The sequence below is a fragment of the Amblyomma americanum genome, chromosome 3 (genome assembly GCF_052857255.1).
Source record: "Amblyomma americanum isolate KBUSLIRL-KWMA chromosome 3, ASM5285725v1, whole genome shotgun sequence".
Lineage (NCBI taxonomy): Eukaryota > Metazoa > Arthropoda > Arachnida > Ixodida > Ixodidae > Amblyomma > Amblyomma americanum.
The window spans coordinates 188,000,384-188,023,382 of NC_135499.1; the positions used below are offsets into that span (position 1 = coordinate 188,000,384).

General features: G+C 47.0%; 1 protein-coding gene and 1 long non-coding RNA gene across 4 annotated transcripts in view; one reads left to right on the forward strand and one right to left on the reverse strand.

Annotated features, from left to right (window-relative positions):
• Nucleotides 1-12,986, forward strand: part of LOC144125655 (heterogeneous nuclear ribonucleoprotein K-like) — a 48,794-nt gene extending 35,808 nt beyond the window's left edge. For 2 of the 3 annotated variants that reach the window (XM_077659243.1, XM_077659245.1), the window contains 3 exons: nt 1,766-1,833; nt 8,238-8,300; nt 12,556-12,986. In XM_077659243.1, coding sequence (XP_077515369.1) covers nt 1,766-1,833; nt 8,238-8,245 — 76 coding nt within the window. In that variant the 3' untranslated portion in view covers nt 8,246-8,300; nt 12,556-12,986. The remainder of the gene's footprint in view (nt 1-1,765; nt 1,834-8,237; nt 8,301-12,555) is intronic. The other variant, XM_077659244.1, reaches the window with a different exon arrangement.
• Nucleotides 12,987-17,026: 4,040 nt separating this feature from the next.
• Nucleotides 17,027-18,467, reverse strand: LOC144125664 (uncharacterized). Its single transcript, XR_013313404.1, has 3 exons — nt 18,267-18,467; nt 18,011-18,188; nt 17,027-17,236 (listed from the first exon to the last, which is right to left on the reverse strand). It is a non-coding gene; the product is annotated as an uncharacterized LOC144125664 (long non-coding RNA).
• Between the last annotated feature and the right edge of the window lie 4,532 nt (nt 18,468-22,999).

Here is a 22,999-nt window from a genome sequence, read left to right on the forward strand (position 1 = left end):
CAGCAGTGAGACCGGCGACGATTGAGTATCGGATAACCAGTGACGGGGTGGTGGTCATTTTAATAAATGTTCTGAAAACAAAATGATCACTGAGCGTGCAGTTGTATCAGGGCTTATTATTTTTCAATCTTTTTAGGTTGCCCCAACCTAATATATGTATCTTTCTAGTGCTTTTTTTTTTTAGGTAAACGTGCAGGTTATATGTGAAGTTTTATTTTTTTTTCGTGGTGTTCAACATTGAGGGTGCGGATTATAAGCAGGGGCGGGTTATCCACGAGTGAATAGTGTCTGTGCGGGTTGTAAAAAAATTCTCCTGCGCAAACTGCTGACCTATTTGGGCTCAAGCATTGACCGCAGGGTAGCTTGTGATAGTGCTTTTTTTATATATAAGTAATTTAACATCGGAACTTGCCTAGATTGTCCGGAATCTGCGAATAACTGCAGTTGCCTGCATGCAGAATTTTCGTAGAGGCGAGTGGAGCAGCAGATTTGACAGACTGCACCATCTTGGGTACTGCGATACCTACTCCAGCTCCGAGCGGGGACATTGGTTGCCTTGCAGTTCACCAAAGGGCGCAGCCTCTCAGATTGGTATTTGACTCGCCTCAACAAAAATTCTGCACTCAGTTTTTCTGCAGTTTTTCACTGATTCCTAACAGTCCAAGCAACTTCCAATGTTAAATTATTTATCAAAAAAATCAAACTCATAAGCTACCCTGTGGTCGGTGCTTGAGGCCAAATAGGCCAGTAGTTTGCGCAGGAGAATTTTTTACAACCTGGACAGATAAATATGGAACACTGTATGAATGTGCAGAAATGTACTAAGTGAAGCACTTCTTTAAGAATTGTCTTCTTCATAATCCACCAAAATGAGCTCAACTCATGGGCAGTTAGTTGCTTGACCTTTGCTGTCAATCAGGTAGTCCTCAGTTCATTTACGTCTGAGAACCACTGCTTTGAAGTAGTAACAAGCATTGGGTTTATAATTGAAAGCAGTGGTCCCTACACAAATGTAAATAGTTAAACCCCACTATTCACATTTATGACTCGGAACTACTGCCTTGAAGTATAAACCAGGCTTGTGCCAGGTTGCATGGTAAAGGAGAGTATGCATGTTAGATTTTGTCGGTTTAGAGAAAGCACTGGTAAGAGTTTCTGTGGAGTATTGCATTTTGTGGTTTCCTTTTTCTTCAAAGTTGGAGGCATAGTAGCAGCTGGAATATTGGAGTGCAGCTGCACACATGCACTTGCACTGTGTGGCTTAGAGATGAGTGCAGACAATCCTTTGAGTCAGCATCGGTACAGCCTTTACCTGCGCAAAAGTTCCTCCTGAAATTCCCGACAGATGCCAGCTTGAATGCACCCATCTGCTCCATCGTGGAACCTTTTTCCTGCACACACACTCATTACAAGCACAGGATTGCACATGGCAAACTCTCAGTGTTGGGGGCTCCTAAACACACGTTTACCAGCATGTGTGTTCTTGGAAAGCGAAATAAGCATTCTGTGAGCTGTGCATGTGCTGCTGGGAGTGGTGTCACAGCATGTCTCTGTCTGCTAATACAAGGGTCACTTGTCTTGCTTTCCTCTCTCCAGTGCATTAGCAGGGTAGAAAAATGTGCCTTTGTTTCAAATGGGCCTTTGAAGCATTTCTAGTCTGCCAAGGATTAGGCTCAACATACTGTACACTTACATGCCCCGTGGCATTTTCTGTCATAACCCATTGCCAAAGGATACAATTCGGTGTATGCTTTTATGCTTGCAGGGACCTGCCGCGCCCGTACCGGGGAGGAGGCATGGCAAGAGGCAGCTATGGCAGGGGAAGCTACAACGGTAAACTGCAAAACACACTGGTGTTTACAACAAGAGTAGAGAGAGCATTTGTTATTTCTCCTGACACGATAGCTCCGTGTGAGGTTAAGAACTATTCATGATTGTATAATATGCTCTAGGGTTTTGCATATGGTAATTGTTTATGCTATCTCCATTAAAATGCCACGTCACCAGTTAGCAGTGTCACTGCTAAAGGGACACTGAGGAGAAATTGAAGTAGACTTGTATCGATAGAATACCAGCTCCTGATCACGAAACGCCACTCTTACTGAAAACAAAGCTCTTGTAAGGTAGAAAATAGCAAGAACCAAAATACAGGTATCGCCGCCACAGGCCAATCTCGCAAGTACAAGCGTGATGACGTCATAGGACAAGAGACGCCACCTTGGAGGAATTTTCCTTCCTAAATGGATGTCACGAATCTCTGAAGTTGACAAAGAAAGGTTGCGTGGTTCTATATAGAAGTAAGTTTTGTTTTAAAACCGATAGTGCACTTTTATCACACAAGGAAGACAGACAAAATACAACCTGAATGTTGGAAGCAAAGAAAACCGATGCTTGGCGGCGCTACAGGCGGCCAGGAGAGTTTCGATTTGTATGGCGCTTCGAGTCTGTGAACTTTGCGTGCCCCGTGGTTTAGTTTTTGACGCGCCTCGATTTACAAGCGCCGAACAGCAGAGGAACTCCAAGTGCTGCTTCAAGTGCTAGTTAACCTTTGAAGGAGCCTGTTAAGGCTGGTCAGATGATCGCCACGGTCGATGAAAAACTATGATGGCACGATGGTCGGTGATCGTACAATGCAGTTCGCTGTACAAAGAGCACTTGTGTCTTCGCATGCTCGCCTGGCGGAACATTCCCGGCTGCGCCAGTCAACTTCAAACTACTTAGCTACTTACTTATTAGGGACGGGAGACAAGGTTCAATGCAGTTGAGAAAAATTGCTGATGTCCTAGCTCTGTTAGGCCAGGATATACCGTATTTACTCGAATGTAACTAGTTTTTTTACCAAAAGTAGAAAGGAAATGTCACCTCCCACGTTACAATCGAATACTAGGTTTAAAAACGCTATGAAGAGCACCAAACACACACTATTAAAATCATTTCATGTGTCAAATGTGTGCGTTGATCGTACTGGTCATTCGAAATCACGCACTCCAACTAGCCGGTCAACCAGTACGCGAACCACAGGTCACAACTATTAGGACAAAGCGGCAACCTAATCGCAAATGCAAAGAAAAAAAAAACGAAAGTGAGAACAAGCCAAGAAGAGTCGACGCCAGCTAGAGTCACTGGCGCGATGAGAGGGCGCCACCTCTTGAAGAATGCTCGCAACCTGTAGCGAGGTTGTGTGGCCTCCGTGACCGCAAAATAAAACAGCCATCTCGGAGGCACCGAGCGCTCGCAATCGCCGCCAAGACGCCAGCAAAGGAGCGAGCGATCCCATCGCCATCTGTCTGTTAATCCTTGCAACTGATGCAAAAACGTGGCCACGTGACTAACAGGCAGCAGGGCATGGAGCAGCGCGCTTTGTTCGCTCTTTCTCGTGTTTGTTGCCAGTGCGTTCCGTGCTTCGAGTCTTAGGCCTATCCCCATCAAACGGTCGAGTTGTCTTCAAGCGGAATGGCGTGCTCACGCGCTCAGTATACAGCTGGCTTCAAGCGCAACGCTATTCTGCTCTCTGAGAAAGTGGGAAATTCAGAGGCTGCAAGTCGTCTGGACATCAACAAATCGACGATCAGGGGATGGAGGTAACATCGCGAGGAATTGTTTAACTGCAACAGCCTGCGAAAAGGCTTTCGGGGGCCCAAGAAAGGCCGATTCCCGGAGTTGGAGCGTTGCCTTGCAGAGTTCATTAGCGAGCAACGTTCGGACTACTTGGAGTAAGCATTGAAAAGCTTCAGTGCAAAGCACAGGAGCTTGCGCAGGACACGGGTTTGACCCAAAACCAATTTAAGGCATCACGAGGCTGGGTGCTGAAGTTTATGCGAAGGGCTGAGTTCTCCCTTCGATGCACGACTTTTATTTGCCAGAAGCTGCCTGGGGACTTCGAATCAAAACTTCGAGAGTTCCAGCGCTACGTCGTCGATCTTCATCGCTCTACCAACATGCCACTTGGACATATCGACAATGCCGACCAGACCCCCGTGTATGTCCAGAACAGTGTAGAAGTCTGGTGAGCATGAAGTTCGCCTTAGAAGCACAGGCAACGAAAAAAATCGGATTACCGTTATGCTGGCATGTTTGGCTGACGGCCGCAAGCTCCCTCCATTCATCATTTTTCGCGGGAAGACGATCCCGAAGGAAACTTTACCAAAAGACGTTACCGTGCGCTGTCACGAAAAAGGTTGGATGGACTCGAATCTTGTCATAGATTGGATTCAAAGCGTGTGGGTCCGAAGGCCAAGCGCATTGCTGCATCCGGAAACAATATTGGTTCTGGACTCTTTCCGAGGTCACCCGACACCCGGCGTCAAACAAAAGCTACAGCGTGACCGAACGCATCTCGTTGTTATACCGGGTGGCATGACCTCCATTCTCCAGCCTCTGGACGCTTGCATGAACAAGCCCTTCAAGGATCGCTTGCGACAATTATACTGGGAATGGATTGAAAGCGGACAACACCTGCAGGTAGGCTGAAATGCCCAAGCGCGTCTACCTTTGCCCACTGGGTTTCAGCAGCCTGGTACGGGCTGCCTCATGATTTGGGCTCCCGCTCATTTAAGAAATGCTCAATTTCAAATGCTCTAGACGGAAGAGAGGACGACCTGCTGTGGGAGGCAGCTAGTGACAAAGAAGAGTCAAGCTATGATGATGACAGTGACAGCAACAACTGCCATAAGGATGAGGGTGTATGTGAATGCCTGTTTGGCTTTTATTTCAATAAAGTTGTCTTTGACCCTCAGAACTGTGCCATGTCTGTTCCTCGCGTCACATTCGGGTTCTTTCGGTTTTTCTGTCGCACGCCCGAAGTCTACCCTCGCGTTACAATTGTAGTTTTTTTTCCCCCGTTTCACACCCGAAAAGTCGACCCTCGCGTTATAATCGTGGTCGCGTTACATTCGAGTAAATACGGTGTGTAGCGAAAGCGCGGAGACTTCTGCATCGGAAGAGTGCATTCACTAGATGTGTCCTTATTCATGATTCAAGCTTGATCCGTCGTGGCGGAGTGGTAGCGTCTTCGCCTCAAACGACGAAGGCCCTGTTTCGGTTCCGAGCCTCGGCACAGGTTTTTTTTTTATTCAGTGAGTGTGAGGAGGGTTTCAATGGCTCCCGTAGATGCCGCCACCGAATACGTTGGGTAGCGGTTAAGCGCGGGCTCTGTTAAGGCGCGTTTATACTTCGGCATAGCGCACGCGCACGTGCTGCACGGCGACATCACATTGGCCAAAGCGAGACCCTCTATAGTCCAACTGCACTTGACCGCCGCCGACGCGTTCGGCGGCTTCGGTGCACTCTGACCGCACTGGCAGAGACTTCTAGCATGTCTCTATTTCGCGCCGAGTGCGCCAGCCGCCACCAGCCCGGCCAGACCAGTTCGGCTCCGCGCCGAGGTGCCCGTTGTGACGTCATTCAATAGCTTCGGCAGTTGGGCGGAGCTGTTCTTTTCGAGCTCTCGACTAATTTAATCCATTCACATTACACATCTGAAGGTGCATGCAAGTGGGCGAGACAACCCGATCCAGTGGACCCCGTACCTCCAGAAACGCGCGGAACCCGTTGAAGCGTCGTACGTCGGCTTTACTTTCAAGCCGCCAACTTTAAACACGAGCGCCCTTGAGCACTCATCCGTTTTTTGTGGCAAAAAATATAAATAAATAACTTGGCCCTTGCAACTGTGGAAGACCTCGACGCCGCCTGCTGCACCGTGCAACAGCGCTGTTCAAGGAATCACAATCCATTAGCTCCATAGCCCCGGCCAGACTCTGATGGGCACGACGCCCCAACATTGTCCTCGGGGCTCCCCACACTGGGGTTATGATATTTAATTTGCAACAGCTGCTCACGGCCGAAGGGGGAAACGACCCGTCTGAGCCTAACCTAACCATGCTCCCCCAAAAGCATCGCACGCTCTGTGGGGCTGAGATTGCTGAAATGCAGGCCGGAGTTTTTGCGAGAACTTCGTCGTCGGGTTCTGGAACGGGATTCATCGTAACGCTGGCAAGACGCCGGTGCAAACGTAAATGAAGCGACGGTAGCGACCCCCGATAGATGCCTTGAACGTGCGGCGGCAGTAGCTTTCATTTCGGCTGCTGCTAGACCGCACCGCTAGCTGCCAGAAATCACTGAATCTGCGTTTACATCACGTTTCATGTCACTCCGTCCTATGACATCATAAGAGTGCCCCAAGTTTGAATCAGAGCGGCGGGAAAAACTTTTTCAACTTCGAATTCAAATTTTTTTAAATAAATGCATCTTTCACTCCCGGACAAGCGGCAACAAAGCCAAACTTATGGGAAGGCATACTGATCACGTCTGTGGAGAGGGGGTAGCATGCGGCAACATATTTGGAGTCTGCCTAAATGTGAAGGATGGGGGGAGTTCTTCACGATTCTGGAGCATGTTGATGACACTATGCATGCTATTGATCAGTGCATTGATGCAGAAGTGGAAAGTCATTGCCACACTCTTCCATCTCAAAATCATGCATCCTTTGCCCGGTCTTTCACCAAATAAATTTGCCGTCATGCAGCAGTTCTTGACAGTTTTTTCGGGATCATTCGATAATTACAACTTGGGATAATTCAAACATTTTTTCCAGTCCCTTGAAGTTCAGTGGTATGATGGTGGACATGCTACACTCCAGTGTCACAGTTGTAGAGCCTATGTTAACATAGCAGAGAATGCTCTGTAGATTCAACAGTTTTTTTTACTGCATTGTCAGAGAGCTGTGGAGTGTGCATTCACTCTGATTGAGGCGATTTTCACATTTTTGTCGAAGAGCTTGCCACATACCTGCTATCGATTGTGCACACACCTATGCCATACATCTCCCAGAGGCAGATGCAAAGGCAGCGCCATCAAATTAGCCCATAATAAGCAAGACTACATAAAGTAGGTGAGTCCGAAAGAAGGAAGGACTCCCCGCTCCACTAATATACCACGACTACAGCTGGAAAAGTGTACACAGTGAGCTCAAAAACGCCAAAAATGCGTCTCTAAGTTGTGAACTTTAAGACCTTAGTGAAAAAGGCTGCCACCATCTGGAAGACGAAGTAACGAGCGTTAGCTGTTTGGTTTACTAGATGAAGGAAGCGAAGAAGAACGTGCCGCTTGCTTCGAGAAACGGAATTTAATACCCTTAGAGGCGGGGTAGATTGCCACCATGTGTGGCTACGCGTGCACACACGCCGCCTAGCGAAACGATTGCTGCCTAGCGCCATCTATCGGAGAAATTATGATGCACGTCTACCCATTGTCAAATTGCACCCCCTCAAAATACGTCCCAAATGGAATTTGCTTCATTTGGGGGGTCAAGGTGGGCCTAGAATTCGGCTTGCGGTGCGATACGGTAGCGCTTCAATTAGCAATTGCATGTATACAATGTTTACCTATTATTTAATTGTGGTTTTATTTCTACACCACAACCAATAGGGTTTTATTTGCCTACCAAATCCGGTATACAACTGTCCCCGGATGGGTGCCTGTTGTCGGAATATATATATCGGAACGAATGTATACATGTATAGCGGTCCTGTAATGGGACAGTTTTCCTACCTGTTTCAGGATATTGTTTGGTGAATGGGGGGGAGAGGGATGAGAGGGCACAACCAATTTTAATGGCCGCCATCATGAATTCAAGAAACCGAAACTATGCCGCCATTTCGTCCCCTGACGTCATACTCGCATAGCTCCACCTCTATCCATCATACTGGACCGTGACATCATCATTGGCACGTGGCAGGTTGATTGTTTCTACAGTGCTATTGTAGATGGCGCTACAAGTCTCAATGCGAGATGCGCCGTTTTCTAGTTGCAGCCACAGCTGGCGCTTTGATCTAAGGGTGGAAGGAGACACCACGAAATCTCGAAACGTGATGAGTAAGAGCTAACGATCTTAAAAGCTTTTTTTAGGGTCATGTCTTCTAGCTTCTGGCAAATTAGCTGTCTGCTTCACACGGCTGTGGGGTCTCCTCGCATTTGAAATTTTTTCAATTCTTTGTTTCAAAGCTTTCTTCTTGGTAGAGACATAACGACTTTTTACTGAAACCTTTATTTCGGTGGTACAGCTGTGAAAGTGGATGCTGTAGAGCTGCCGCCGACGACAAAGAAAGGCGTATTGCCCAACTGTGGCTAGGTGTTCAGGACAGCTGAGCTCTTGGCACTCGTTCCTGAGTTTTTTTTTTTTTTGGAATTCAACTTGTTGTGAATGTCAACTTTTCTTTCTTTTTATATTGTCTTCGCAGGGAGATAAAGGCTGCCATGGAAGGAACTGGGCTAATGGGGGCTGGTGTTGTGGGTATGCTAAGGTAAGAAACGCAGCCAAACTGGCATAGGTATGTCAGTCGGATGTCTCTCTTGACCTTTCATGGTGTGCTTGCTGTACCTTGACTCAGTTCCCATAATCTGTTGCATGCAAGAGGCATGCCCAGGTTTCTGTCATCGCAACAGCTCTGGCCACATCCTCTTCTCTGGCACCTCCTGTCTGGAAGACTAGTGATTTTGTTGTTCTGTCATGTGGGAAACAAGAAATCACTATCTTCGGACGGTGGGCAGCCCCAGCAACAAGCCTCTCTAATGGTAACGCTGTGCAGCTGGCATGTTCATTTTGGATGATATGCAGTCACTCTACATGCAAACATTGCTTGCCTGCTTCAGGAGGGACCTTATACTCCACGTGAAGGTGGCCTACATTGATGGATTATCTGTAGAAAAAAAAAATGGATGTACACTGAATTCAATTTTCAAAATTTGATTTTAGCCAAAAAAAAGTTAGTATCCATGATACAGTAGCTAACTGATATTTTGGACTCCAATAATCCGGGCTTTCGCGATAATGCAGACTTTGCTAAAGAACTGTCACACGCCTCGTAGGAATGTACACATTTTTCACAACCGATATTTTGGGCTCTGCGGAGTAAGAAAGATAGATTTTTCGGGCTAGAATAGAAGCTAGCATGTGGAGATCATTTTTCAACCGAAAGTTAGTTGTTTTTTTGTTCCAGCCTAATGTAAGTAGACTCGAGCAGGCATTGCTGTCACAGCCAGCCGGTTCTTTGCCGCTGTGAAAGGAATCTTGGATTTAAACGGAGTCAATCGAACGTGCTGGCTTGGATAGGCTTGGCTATGTTCTTCATTGCAGCCATTGAGATATTGTCGCGATCTTCGTTGCCATCGAGACGGCCTACATAGAGCACGCAATTGCATTCAAAACTCATGTCATATTCTTGCTACTGTGTCTGTCAAGGGACAGTTCTATCCCTGCCATCAACACTCATATTACATGAGCCGCCGCGGTGGCTGAGTGGTTATGGCGCTCGGCTGCTGGCCCGAAAGACGCGGGTTCGATCCCGGCTGCGGCGGTCGAATTTCGATGGAGGCGAAATTCTAGAGGCACGCGTGCTGTGCGATGACAGTGCACGTTAAAGAACCCCAGGTGGTCGAAATTTCCGGAGCCCTTCACTACAGCGTCTCTCATAGCCTGAGTTACTTTGGGACGTTAAACCCCCATAAACCATAAAACCAAACCATCATATTACATGAAGCCTTGTCCTCTCGTTCAACCAACCTGCTGGCAGTCATATTCCTCCTTAGTTTATATCTGATGACTCTAGCTATAAATATAACCATTTGTGCATTAATTGTAAATTGAATGTTCTGCGTGACAAAAGGGCAAGATAAACTATTAGTGACGTTTGACCGTCCAGGAGTACCACATTATTTCACGGGAATGCATCCGTCAAAAATATTCACTGAAATAAACTGAAAACAGCTTTCTGAAATAAGCAGCAATAAATTCACCACATTCTCTAAAATAAAAACCGCATAGTACAACCCCTGGAATGTTGTATGTGTGGGTTAGCCAAAACCACAACTTAATTAGGAGAGAAAATGGTTTTCTCAGCAAGTATCCGAGGTAATTCATCCTACATTTGTTCGGCGCAGCAGTTTGCTCATTCCCGCCCTAATAACTATCGGCATTGGCATGGTTGCACTATTGGTCACAAGACCTTACACCATGATGTAAACACGAGCATGGCTTGCAAAAGAAGACTAGTAGAAATCACAACTTCTTAGAAAATAGGCACTTTTTAGTGCTGAAATGCAGCCCTAAAGCCTTTGCATGTAGAGCACCTATGCTACTTAGTGCATGTTCTCACTTGATGCCTTGCTGCCTTCCCTTCTCACAACCTACTACTCCATCCATGCAATTCACATCACTTATATGCCTTGGTAAGACAGAATAAACTTCTTTTTAGGGGTGTGCGAATATTGAAATTTTCGAATACGAATGTGAAGAAAAATTGGCTTCGAATATCGAATCTAATCTCTCTTCATACGGTACTGAGGCTGTCTAGTTTTGTTTTAGTTGCAAAGACCATAGACTATTTTGAAAGGGGGGGAGGCAACAACGTTTGCTTTTTTATTATTTTCTGGAAAAAATTTTTTTTGTACTGAAGAGATAACAGTAATAAGAATTGGCCATTTCCTTTCCACAAAAGCCAATTATTATCATCTCTTCAGTACAAAACAGATTTTTTCAGAAAATGATAAGCAAATGTTGTTGCCCCCTTTTTTTTTTTTCAGAATAGTTTATGGTCTTTGCAACTAAAACAAAACTAGACTGCCTCAGTACCGTATAAAAAAAAAATGATATGCACAGAAATGTATACTACTTGATTAGACAGCATAACAGTATTCAAACTATAATGAGGTCACGCAAAACAAAATCCATAAAATTACAAGACTGGCAACATGAAATAACGTGATGACTAGTAAAACCTCATTCATTTGGAATTCAAGGTACCGGAAGAAATGCCCGGTTCATCCGAAGGCCTCGGTTTATAAAATTAACCATGCCCCCCGAAAAAATAACAACCTGCCGAAAATGCGAAGATCCAGTAAGGCTTTATGAGGCGGCTTCATCGCGCTAACACCTGCAAGCCCGTGACAAGCCGCCCGTTTTAGTGTGCTAGAAGAACAACACACATGCAAGCAAAGGGCCGCCGGGGAACACACACTGGCGTCAGAACGGCGAAACGGTTTCTAAAAAGGAAAAATAACCTGCGACGTGCCAGTTGGCGTCCGAAAGCCGCGCGGAGCTGGGATTGGGCTACCGGCGAATGCGCGGGCCTACAGTTGCAGTTGCTGCGGGGAGCGGCTAAGCTCAGAAACCGAAACTATGCGGCCGGCCTATTTTTTTTGACCTAGCAACAGGGGCCTTCCAATCGTTGTCACGCCTGCCGTTGCGCCCGCTAAAGAGGTGCGCGGGTTACAATGCGCCATGCAATAGGCGAGATTTTTACAGGATCGCATGCCCTATTGTGACAACTCGATGCGCCCCTTCAGGAGGCTCCCGCGACATTCCGCAAGGAGGCTTTCCCGCATAGCGCAGTTTACAAAACGGGATGGCGGAGGTCACGCTCGGAGAGTTATGAAGCCGACAGGGTGCATTCTTCGGGTGTGGGCATTAAATATGTTAGGTATTATGGAAGGATTAAAAAAGCGCGATTTCGCGATGTGATTGTACGATGCGGGCAGTCGGCCATCTTGTTCGCAGCACGTGTGATATGTGGGAAAGCCCACTTGCTGAAATTCTCATGAGGTCAAGCCTAGCGGCCTCGGAATACGATCAGTCCACGTGATAAATGACGGAGAAGTAAGGGAATAGGACTTCTGTATTTTTTTCCTAGAATTTTTAATTCGGTCATCAGCTATTTTGCCCAGATATTGTGGTTTTGCCACGCTCGAATTTATGAAAGTCTGCACAGTATACGATCACTGGCGAGTATTCGGGAATTTTTGAATATTAGGAAATTCTCGAATATCAATTTCTTGAATACGAATCAAATATCAAACATATTCAATTCGTTTTTGAAATTTTGAATATTCGCACACCCTTATTTGAAAACAAAGTTAAAACAAGCTTTCCCGGGAGGGCTCCTCGGTCCAGGAGCCCTCTAGCCTTCGCCTTGAGCCTGGCCTGGTCGATCAGCTTGAGCTGTTCACCGGCTCGTGTGGCCAGAGTGGCGGTCTCGCAGGAGGTCGGGATGGGTGAGTGATTCTAGTGTGGAGGAGGGCATGTGATGCAGCTTTGCCTGTAACACTGTACGAGAGTCCGGTAGTTGAGAGGCTCGTTTTGGGTGTGAGCGCATAATTGTGTGTTAGGGGAGGAGGCCGTCCACTGGCGCCTGGACGCAGGAGCTTTCTCATTCCCAAGGTTGCTTTCATGCTAATTCACCAGCTGTATAAGCTGGTCTAGAGAGCTGCTTAGCTTGGACAGCAAGGGGTGAGCCATTATTGTGGCCACCATGCTGACTACCCCAGATGCATTACTGTCCTTTTCCACTTACTCTGTCCTGATTTAAGGCCTGTTGCATTGCAAGGGATGTTGCCACTTTGACCGCTTAACTTTTTTTTAGGTAGTTATTCAAGTTGTAGAGGTACCTGCGAGAGCAAATTAATTGTTCAATTAATGGCCAGCACATGACAGGTCATTGAGTGAGACCTTAAGCTAAAGTCCTGTTTTCTTTTTTTTCCCTCTGTTTTTGTTTTTTCTTGCAGGTTTTGGCACTGAAAATATTTCCACCTGAAGATGCCTGCCCGCCTACCTGTTGTTTCGCTGTGTCATTCACTTAAAGGAGCTGACTTACACTGTTCACAGAGAGGGTATTGGCTGGCAGCTGGAGGGCTCATCATTGACTTTTTTTTCTTCTGTCTTCTTCATTGCACACCCCCATAAGTACAGAAAGACTAGGAATGAAGTTGTTTGAATTGACAAGTTAATCTGCAGATTCTTCACACCATTCAGAGTGAATTGAAGCCGTCTTCAAACTTCATCCGCCCACTTGTTGCAGCGTGGCACCTTTTCAGTGCAAATAACTTTTTTTTTTATTTTACCAGAATATTTTAGTTGTTTCAAAGGTGCTGCAGTTATATTTGATGCTCTGTACAAAAAGACTAAGAGAATAAAAGCTCTTTAAATATGTTTTGGACACTGTTGAGTTTTCCCTCTTCATGCGGCTATTGTTGGGTTGCAAGGCTGCCGGTCGCTAACAGTGGTATATACACATATACCTGAGTTAGCTATTATTGCTGCAGAAGCATCACATAGGCTAATGAAAAAGCTCAAGAAATTAAATTGGAAGCAGTGCACCTAGCTCTCGAAAGTACAGACGAGAAATGGGTTTGGGCAGGACTGGTGATTTGTAGAGCAGATGGTCATTTTGTTAGTAAGGGACGGAAAGCATAGCAACTGCAGCTTGTACAGGACAGTGCTTTTTGGAGATAACCTGAGGCCGGTAATGATTGCACTGCAACTACGGATTGTGTGCTGGAATGAGTCTGCAGACGCATGACTGCTTGCTTGTGAGAAGGCGCAAGTCCGTCCGCTCACTTTGTGAACGCAGTCGCCGTGCGCTGCGACATGATGGAATTGCAGCTGGCAATTCTACCTCTGCATGGCTCTGCATAGCTGCTGCCGCAGCTCTTAAGGGCCCATTCACACTTATCCAAAAATCGGGCGAGCAAAGCGGATTCAATCGCCAGAAAAAAACCACCTGTTGTCTGTTGACGCTGGGTGAAGCAGAACCGAAGCGCCGCTGTTGTTCCTCGCTTTTCTGCCCCAGCCACTACTGCACCGCTTGCGGCGTACATAGGTAGATATGGTTAGAAAAAAAACGAATCGACGCTGTCTATGCACCATAACGGAGAGTACACTAAACGCAGGAACATTCCCACTTTACTGTATGCACACGCGCAATGATAAGCTTATCATTTGAAAAGAAAAAGAAAAAAAAAGCCCAGCCTAGTGGCGGCATCTGGTTGTCAGGACTGCAATTACTGTCTCTTAAGCCTAGAAGGGGCAGAATCGTCATTCTAACAAAAATACAGCAAATTTATTACTTATACGATTTCTTATAGGTGAGGTGAGACGAAGCGAGACTGGTGCCCATTTATGGCCAGTGAACGCACTGAAAAAGGAAGCAGCAGCAATGAATTCAGTCCAAAGCGAGGGATGTAACTTCGAACGGCGCCATGGAATTTTTCCGGCGGCGAAAATCGTTCCTGGATTAATTGGCCTCAACACTCTGCTTTCTGCCCTGGTCAGCATCAAAAGCGGCCGAATCCACCTCGCTCATCAGGTTTTTGGACACAAGTGAAAACGCTAGGGAATCCTGCTGCTGCGGCGCGGAAACCTGTTCGCGGTGGCTCGAGCGGCGAGGTTGATAGTTGGAGATTCTTCGCTGTGACGCGCCGCTCAATTTGCAATATGCAGAAATGGTCTTCAATGATACCTGGAAGTCCTCGTTCCTCTCCTGGCGCAGTGGTGCTGCGGTTTAGTGGTGCGCCCATGGGTGTGCCACTGCCGTGTAAGGCGCTGCCACCGGTGGGAGTAGTTTACCAGGTTGCCGAAACAACCTCGCGTGGCCAATGATTAATTTAACCGCCACTTGCCAGGCTGAATAAAGACGCCATATTTTATGGGTACGCACCATCGAGTGTTATCGTTGAAATGTTGGGACTAGTCTACTAAAAGGCTCCCATACATGACGCCAGCACATCACACGCGCAGTCGAGTTTTCGCTCAACGGGGCAGTAAAGCTTGCACCTTACTGTATGATGTAATATAGTGAGTAGCATTCTTGTGTAATCTTTATCACAAGAACTGTCTGAATTATGCCATAGTTTCATCAAACTTTCAGGATATAATTCGAGCCGAGGAACGTTTCATGTATTCGTTGCTGCACTTTAGACCGTGGGCTGAGCAGCGAAGCACAGGGGACCTTTAACACATCCGTTTGACGCAAAGCGAAGTGCGGCCAGCTACGACTTGCCCGGAAAGTGTCCGGTCGTCGCCTTTTGAACCGGCTACTTATGCAGCATGACCATCACATTGAGGAAAGGGTACGAGTGCCCGAAATATGGGTAGGTGCCCTCAGTGTTCAACCCCTTCCTACCAAAATGGACAGAGTTCAGCTCAGTTTTATTCCTTGGCCGTCCACTGCGGTCATAGGCGGGAGAGATCTTCGGAAGCCTACCAAACTCTTGCTGCGAGTGCCCATGGATTAACCTGCTCTACCTAAATTGCCGTCCTGTCGCAGCGGTATAGTTTGTGTTGTGTTCGCGTCGCTGACTCCTAACCACCCCCACCGGATTACTTGTGCCTTGATCACCTTGATCTCGCCTCCCACGCCGTATTGTGCCACACGCGTGGTCTGCTGTACCATGGGTGTGGCGAGCCAGGGCTCCTACCTCAAGACGTCCCCCCTTTTCATCCGGCTCCAAGCAGTCTTATTTCCACACTTAGTCACAAGAAAATAAAACGGGGGTGTAACGAGGATGTAACGCGTATGTTTGAGCATTCGCTCTGCCGTGAGAAGGCGCAGGACAGAAGGCTGCGTTTAACTCATATGTATAGTTGCAGCATTTTATTTCATCCCCAGGTTTCTGTTGGCAACGTCGTCAAGGTATGTGGTTCATGCTCGTTTTTTTATTTTCGCCTCGTAGAATTAATTTTTTTTTTCCTGTTTTGATAACACGCTCAAGATTACTCCGAGGCTCGTGCGAGAGGCAAAGCCAGAGGGAGGTTTCACCCTGCAGAATATCCGTAACCTGAAGCCGCGCATCGTACGCCCATATCGTTTTTTCTTTTGGCACCCAGGTTGCTTTTTACATGCGTTTGCTTTTGCGTGTGCATATATGCTTTTTTACCCTTTAGAATGTTTGCTTAAGGTGCATCAACTTTCAGCCTATATTATGTTTTTATTGCTCCATTTTTTTTTTTCAGATTTCTCGGAGCTAGAAAAAATTTTGGCCATTATTATTTGCTGGTGTCGTAGTGATTCGTACATTGTGTGTTAAATGGTGCATACATATGCGTCTCCTGTTTGTATTCATTTAAATGCAAAGAGCGCATCTAATAAACTGAAATAACATCTGCATTGCGCTGCTATTTCCTGTTATATGGGCGCGATCGGGCGACTTTTGGAATTATTTCCTTTGTGTGTAAAATTCTAGCACATTTCATGTTCTTGTGGCGGGAGCAGCGCAGCACGAAACAAAGAGAGAGGCGGGAATCGACGCTGACTAACAACCAGATTTTTAATCCACGTTTGATCGAATATATACATCTCGCTCGTGCAATAAGGAAAGGGCAGAAGCATGACAAACGCATAAGATGTACACGTGGTAAAAGATTAGGACAACGCACGTAGATAATTTCACTGTCACGAAACGCTATCGAAAGTATGCTGACGAATATACGCTCTTTTGTCGATTGTTGAAGGCTTCTTCAATCTCCCTGGTCCGTTGATCAAAATATGACGTGATGACCATTGCGTTGCTAAGCTGTGGAGCGCATTCATGCTCTGTGCAATGTTTTGCTAATTCACTGCTCATGGCGCCCTTTCCTAATTCGTCTGGAACGCCTCCAGAGTACCTCTTCCCCTGCTCACGGTCATGAGGAAAGACTTCATACTTTTATAAATATTTTTGTGTAAATGTCCCAAATTGGTCTCCTGAAGGCACAGTGCTACAGGATACAGAGAATGTAAGAGGTCTATTGCATCCCTATAGTTATTTAAAATTCCACGGCAGTTCCAGTGGATAAGAAACGCCATCATAATTTTTTTAGGGGGATGTATTCAGAGCCTTAGGTCCCTCCTTGTTGAGCGCCTGTTGTCGTGATTTATTTTTTTTTTTTCGGTTAAGAGAGCTCCGCCGCTGTTGCGGCAGAGCCGAGCTGGCCGAGCTCTGACTTGTATCCATCGACTCAGTGGAGGGGCTGGAGTTGCGCGGTGAACCCGCGGGCAGGGGGGTTGTGGACTTCTCCCGAACGGGGGAAGCCTCGCGGGCTGCCGACCCCTGTCACACGGCCAGTTTCAATCACCCTCGAGTCGAGGGTCTTCGAGATTTTCAATCGCCACCGAACTCGCCGCTGCTACACGGCAAATCTCAATGGCCATTGAAATGGTTCTCGTGTCTTACGCCACGGATGTGTGGCGCCAGAATCGCTACTTTAGATTTTGCAAAAATAACAAAAATATTTGATAAATGTATACTAAATGCTGAAATACACGCATACGCGAAAGTCGTTCAAAACCCTTTTAATTGCACGTACGCGACGGACATATGCAGACACTGCTGTAGCCACTCTAATACAAGACGAGCCAAAACCCAGCCAATCCAACTGCGTCGGAGCGCTGCTTCGTCAGGCTTAAGACCTGGGAAATCGCCATGATATCTGAAAAACAAGAGCTATTTGTCTCTTGAAACCTTATGCGAGGGTAAGAATGGGCAAATCGAAGGCGATTACAACAGCTTAGAACACGATATTGCTTTGAGGGATTAGCGACGAAGCTGTTATCGCTGTGAAGCGGGCGGCCAGGGTGCCGCCATGTTGTCAACGTTAAGTACGCAAGCAACCCAAAATTAGTGCGCTTAAAACAAGTCTAATATAATTTTAAAATAATTTTACAGACTGCTTGCATTAAATTTTATGCGAATAATGTTTGTTCATGTTTTTGCATCGTGAATGTGTCGTGAACGAAAGTACGCTTGGCGCCGCTCGAAGCAACGCTAGCAACCTTGGGCAGCGCTCGAAGGCCCTCGAAATCTCGATGGAGTTCTGCGTTACTCCGTTGACTCGATAGGCTATTGACTCGATCGCCATTGAAACTGCCCGTGTGGCAGCGCTCGATCGCCTTTGAGTCGATAGACTATCGGTTCGAGGGCCCTCGAAATGCCCGTGTGACGGCGCCGGGCGCTCAGCCGCTGCGCCACCGCGGCGGTTGAACCACTGGTCTCAATGCGACATAAATTGCATCACCACCACTTGCAGCAATAAACATCTCTAACAGAATTCAACAAGAGCCAGAGAATTCGAATGAGCCTTGTTTTACGCCACTCGTACCTCGAAACATTAGACGTACGATCGCGTCGAGTCTTGTCATTTTAACTAATTATAAACTGCTCTCGCGTATTGGCTAAATTTTCATTAAAAATAAAACGACCTTACCTCTCGTATCGCTCAGTTGGTACTGACGGATCGCAAGGAGTTGTACGGCGGTATGCAGATGGAAATATGGTTGGCACATAGGCGGGGTGGTGCATCATGTTGCTTTCTTGCGTTCCCGACAAAATGCTGGTTGCAGATTCTCGTGTTTGCTAATGGCTGCCACGGTTTACCGTCTGGCCTGTCAAATAAATGCATTCGAAAATTATTCGCACCGTTATTTCAGCGGTAAAATCAAATTTTAAACAACCGCGCATACCCTGCCCGCCTAACCGCCTGGATCCAACGCTGCCGTCGCTCTTGCTAATACGGTTTTAAGGGAAACAGTAGAATGAAATAGCGCTGTCGAAACCTTCTTGGTTTTGGCATTTGAAAACGCAGCAGTATCTACGGCCTCGGCGTTTTTTTTTTCTTTTCTTCAGTCCCATCGGCCGCAGCAACACGCCAGATGCCATTTTCGTCTGTCTGTGTGCCTGGAAGATGCGCGCCTGATCCGCTAGTGCGGCGCTGCATGTCCGCGAAAGCTCCAGCGCTGGCTTCCCACGGAGACTAGGCGCAGTGAGCACACTACCCATGGAGGAAAAAAAAAAGATTTTTTTCTTCCTCCATGACACTACCCAATATTCGAGTTAACTGTACCTCTAGCTGAAACTCATCATTATCATCATTAAGACGTCAACAAATGACAAAAATAATACACCCTTGGAGTAAAATAATGACAAACGCTCAGCTACTGATCCGGAGTTCCCGGGTTCGGAACCGACCGCGGCGTCTGCGTTTTTATGGAGGCAAAACGCTAAGGCGCCCGTGTGCTGTGCGATGTCAGTGCACGTTAAAGATCCCCAGGTGGTCGAAATTATTCCGGAGCCTTCCACTACGGCACCTCTTTCTTCTTTCACTCCCTCCTTTATTCCTTCCCTTACGGCGCGGTTCAGGTGTGCAACGATATATGGGACATCTAGATACTGCGCCATTTCCTTTCCCCCAAAACCAATTATATATATTCAGCCGTTTCTTCCTCCTCTCCTCACGCAACGCACAACGTATGTACACCTCGCCAATTCTTTAACAGTACCGCGCGAGCGTCGACCAAACTGCTTGTCAGCACCTTATCACGGCACAGAGCGACGAAACCAGCGAGAATAACCGATTGCGCACAACGTTTCTTCCGTCGCCACGGTCATCGACTAGGCTCTTCCCACTAATGGGACACAACCCCTCTCACGGTTTGCTGAGTGCGCATATTCTTTACCGAACCGAAATAGCAGGGGCACGAGTAACTATATTGCATTTTTTTTGCCAGAATTTATCGCATGATTGCGCATACCCTGGAAAAACATGAACAAAACTAGCAAAACAGGACAAATGCTTCGTTTTACGATAAAGAATAAAGACGCCTCGTTGGATGTTGACGCACAACCACTGTTTATTGAGGCACATCATCATCCATGTGATGGCTGCCGCGTGTGTTCCAGCGCTCATGTGCGCACTCGTGCGTGGTCAGTAAGCCAGGCACGCTCCATCCGACTGAACAACCCCAGCCATGCGTCGAGGTAGGGACTCATATAGAGCTGGTACGATCGAGGTCCGTGTCGGCTTCAAGCAATTCCCATTCCCCCTTGACGGCTTCCCAGAGCTCGTCGGAAGTCGCATGGTGTAGGCCCATTCTTGACAAGTTTCTTTTCATTATTCCCCACACATTCTCAATTATGTTGAGGTCGGCCCCTTGCGGCGGCCATGGCAGTGTCATGACACCAACTTGCTCTAGGTGAGCCTTTCACAGACCGGGAAGTGTGGATAGGAGAAAGGTCTTGTTGAAATTAAAAACATCCGTCCTTAAAAGGTCCATCAAGCACGTGGGGAAGGAGTTTGTTGTCAATAATTTCAATATATGCCTCCGAGCAGAAACGACCGGGAATCCGACAAATGGGCCCTAGTCCGCTCTTGGTAACGACTCCCCAGACGTTGACACTCGTGCGACCGCTGGATTTTACGGCTTGGGTGTAGCACGGGTCATACCTACAAAAACAGCCAGTTTTAATATCTGAATGCAATACCATATTGCCGGTGCAATTTCAAGGCATAACGTAGGCTACATCGGAGAAACAAAGCTGCTCAATTCATTTGTGGCAAAGGCAGTAAGCGTTTTTGCGCATTTGACGGTAACATGAAACTGAGTAGAAGGTCCACCATGGGCATCGTTTACAATCACACACAAACTGAGCTCTGCATACCTTGACAGGGCTGGACGGTAGACTCTCTGCTTTTGGTTCCACTGAGTGCAGAACGTCGACTCGTCAGTGAATGCTACTTTACCCCAGTCGTCCACTGTCCACTGCAGATGCTAGTGCGCAAACCGCAGCCTTTCTGCCTTGCTGGTGGCCGAAAGCAATGGTTTTTGGGCCGCACATCTGTTCGTGAGGCCTGCTTCACGTAGCCGTTTTCGCACAAGCTCGTCACTTGTGTCCAAGCCGACAATGTCCTTTATCTGGCCCGCCGTCATGAAAGGATCCGCAGCAGCTACAGCAACGATGGCCATATCTTGCTCTCGTGTTGTCTTCCGGTTTAAACATCTGGGTGCGTCTCCAATGCGGCCTTCATCACGGAAGGCCTGATGCCTTCCTAACACCAACTTCCCCTAGCTATTTCCCTTTGAGATTTTTCCGCTGTCGCCAGTGCAACAATACGCAGCCGCGTTTCTTCCGGGATGCGTGGGGGCATTCTTTTTGCTCCTAGACAGCGAGTAAAAAACATTCGACGGGGCGACCACACTTTATGCACAACCGTAGTTGCGTTGTCACCAAGGACGCCTTCGTAGTGCATTTTGCGGCTGAGTAAAAGCTAGCGGCATGCCTAAAACGTTAACAAAGATTTGCCCAGCCTGTCGTTTACTGCTTCATCACGCCGCTGTCATCAACCGGGGGGAGGAGAACAACACGGCCGGGGTTGTGTCGCCATCGCGGGAAGAGCCTAGCAGACGACAATCGCTGTGTGGGCAAACTTGTGCGCGCGCGATTATTCTCGCTGGCTTCGCCGCTCCGCGCCGCGATAAGGCGCTGACAAACAGTTTGGTCGGCGCTCGCGCGGTACTGTTAAAGAATTGGCCCACTGTACGTGTCTATCTTGTGGTACCTGACTCCATACAGTATTGTGCGTTTTTATCGCTGACACTTTCAAAAATTTCCCCGCCTCAACCGCTTGCTCGTTTGCGGTGAAACTGCACACAGAGCTTGCGTATTATGGTAACTTTTGTATCGTAGCAAGTTTGACAATGGTACTTACTTAGTTCAGGCGCACATGATGCGAAAACGTAAGCGTCTACGAGAGATCAGCGAGCCAAAACCCGCATACGACGCTTTTTCGCTGAGAACCGGCAGTGGCGCCATCTGTTTTGGGCAGCGGAAAGCGTCGAGACTAGGTCGCCGAGGCGAGCGTTGCAAGGAGCGCGGGCCCTTTGAATATGCCGTTCCTGTCGTTTCGTCTGCTTCTACTGAAGCGCTTACAACATTTTCGACTAATTAAGCGGAAAATATCAGAACAAATGATTTAACGAGGCTTTACCTTTTAAAGAATATTGTTTGCAATGCTCGCCTCGGCGGCCTTGTAGTGACGGTTTCCACTGCCCAAAACAGATGGCGCCACTGCCGCCCTTCAGCGAAAAAGCGTCGTTTGCGGGTTTTGGCTCGCCGATCTCTCGTAGACGCTTACGTTTTCGCATCATGTGCACCTGAACTAAGTAAGTACCATTGTCAAACTTGCTACGATACAAAAGTTACCATAATACGCAAGCCCTGTGTGCAGTTTCACCGCAAACGAGCCAGCGGTTGAGGCGGGGAAATTTTTGAAAGTGTCAGCGATAAAAACGCACAATACTGTATGTCTTACTCTGCAAAACTCCCGTCCTGGCCTCAAACAACAAAGAGCTTCCCCTACAATTCTCATAGATATTTTCTTTGGCAATTTCCTGCTTAAAGATCCTGTATGTTCCCAGTGCCGATTTCGTCAGCATATTTTTTTTTTTTTCCACAGAGCTCTCTCTGTTTCTTTAACCTTTTTCTTAACCGATAACTGCTGATTTGCCCCCCCCCCCCCCCCTTACTGCTGTCCAGATATTTGCTTGTCAATTTTATATTTCGCTTTTTCCATTTCGTGTCAACATTCCTTATATATAGGTATCTGAAAACTTTTCTGAAAACACTGCTTTTCCCCCAATGTTTCTCATTCGCTCCTCAAATGCTATGTTACGGCTAGCTTCTCTGCCCTCGCCCATCCCATATCACCCTGAACCCCCTGATTTGGTGTATTGCCATGTGCTCCCAAAGCTAGCCTTCCTACGCCACGTTAATTGTTTAATTTCTAACCTTGCTTGAACATCTGGTCTCATGCACAGGACCGCATTACCGAAAGTCAGGCTAGGAACCATCACCCCTTTCCAGATCCCCCTTACCACTTCATACTTCCACAGTGCCCTATTTTTCATGACAGCTGCATTCCTACTAGCTTTATTCGTTACATATTTTTCATGCTCTGTCAGATACTCAACATCGTTATTTATCCTCTACCTCTAGCGTGAACTCCTGTATTCTATGCTCGCCACCCTCATCATGACTGCAGATTTTTCCTTACTAAACTTGAAACCGTCGACCGTAGCTGCCCTCCCCCTGCGGCGAAAGGCATGAACTAGAAAATGCGCGCTGGAGCAGTGCCATATGTGCAGGTCTCTAGTTCAGTAGGTTTTAGTTCTAGTAACAGTAGCTCTATGCTAGTAACGTTGGTAAGAACCATGGTAAGATCGTTGTGATCATGATTGTGATCGGTTATGATCAGTTGTGATTACGTCTTTGAAACAAGACAGTTTTTTTTTTCATGTAGAGCAATACGCAAACGCTTTTTAAATTTTACTGCCCAACAAAATTTAACTACTCAGCGGATTGATTTTTTTTTACATTTAAGAGATTTTTCTGCGTCACATAATTGTCACATCCGGTCACA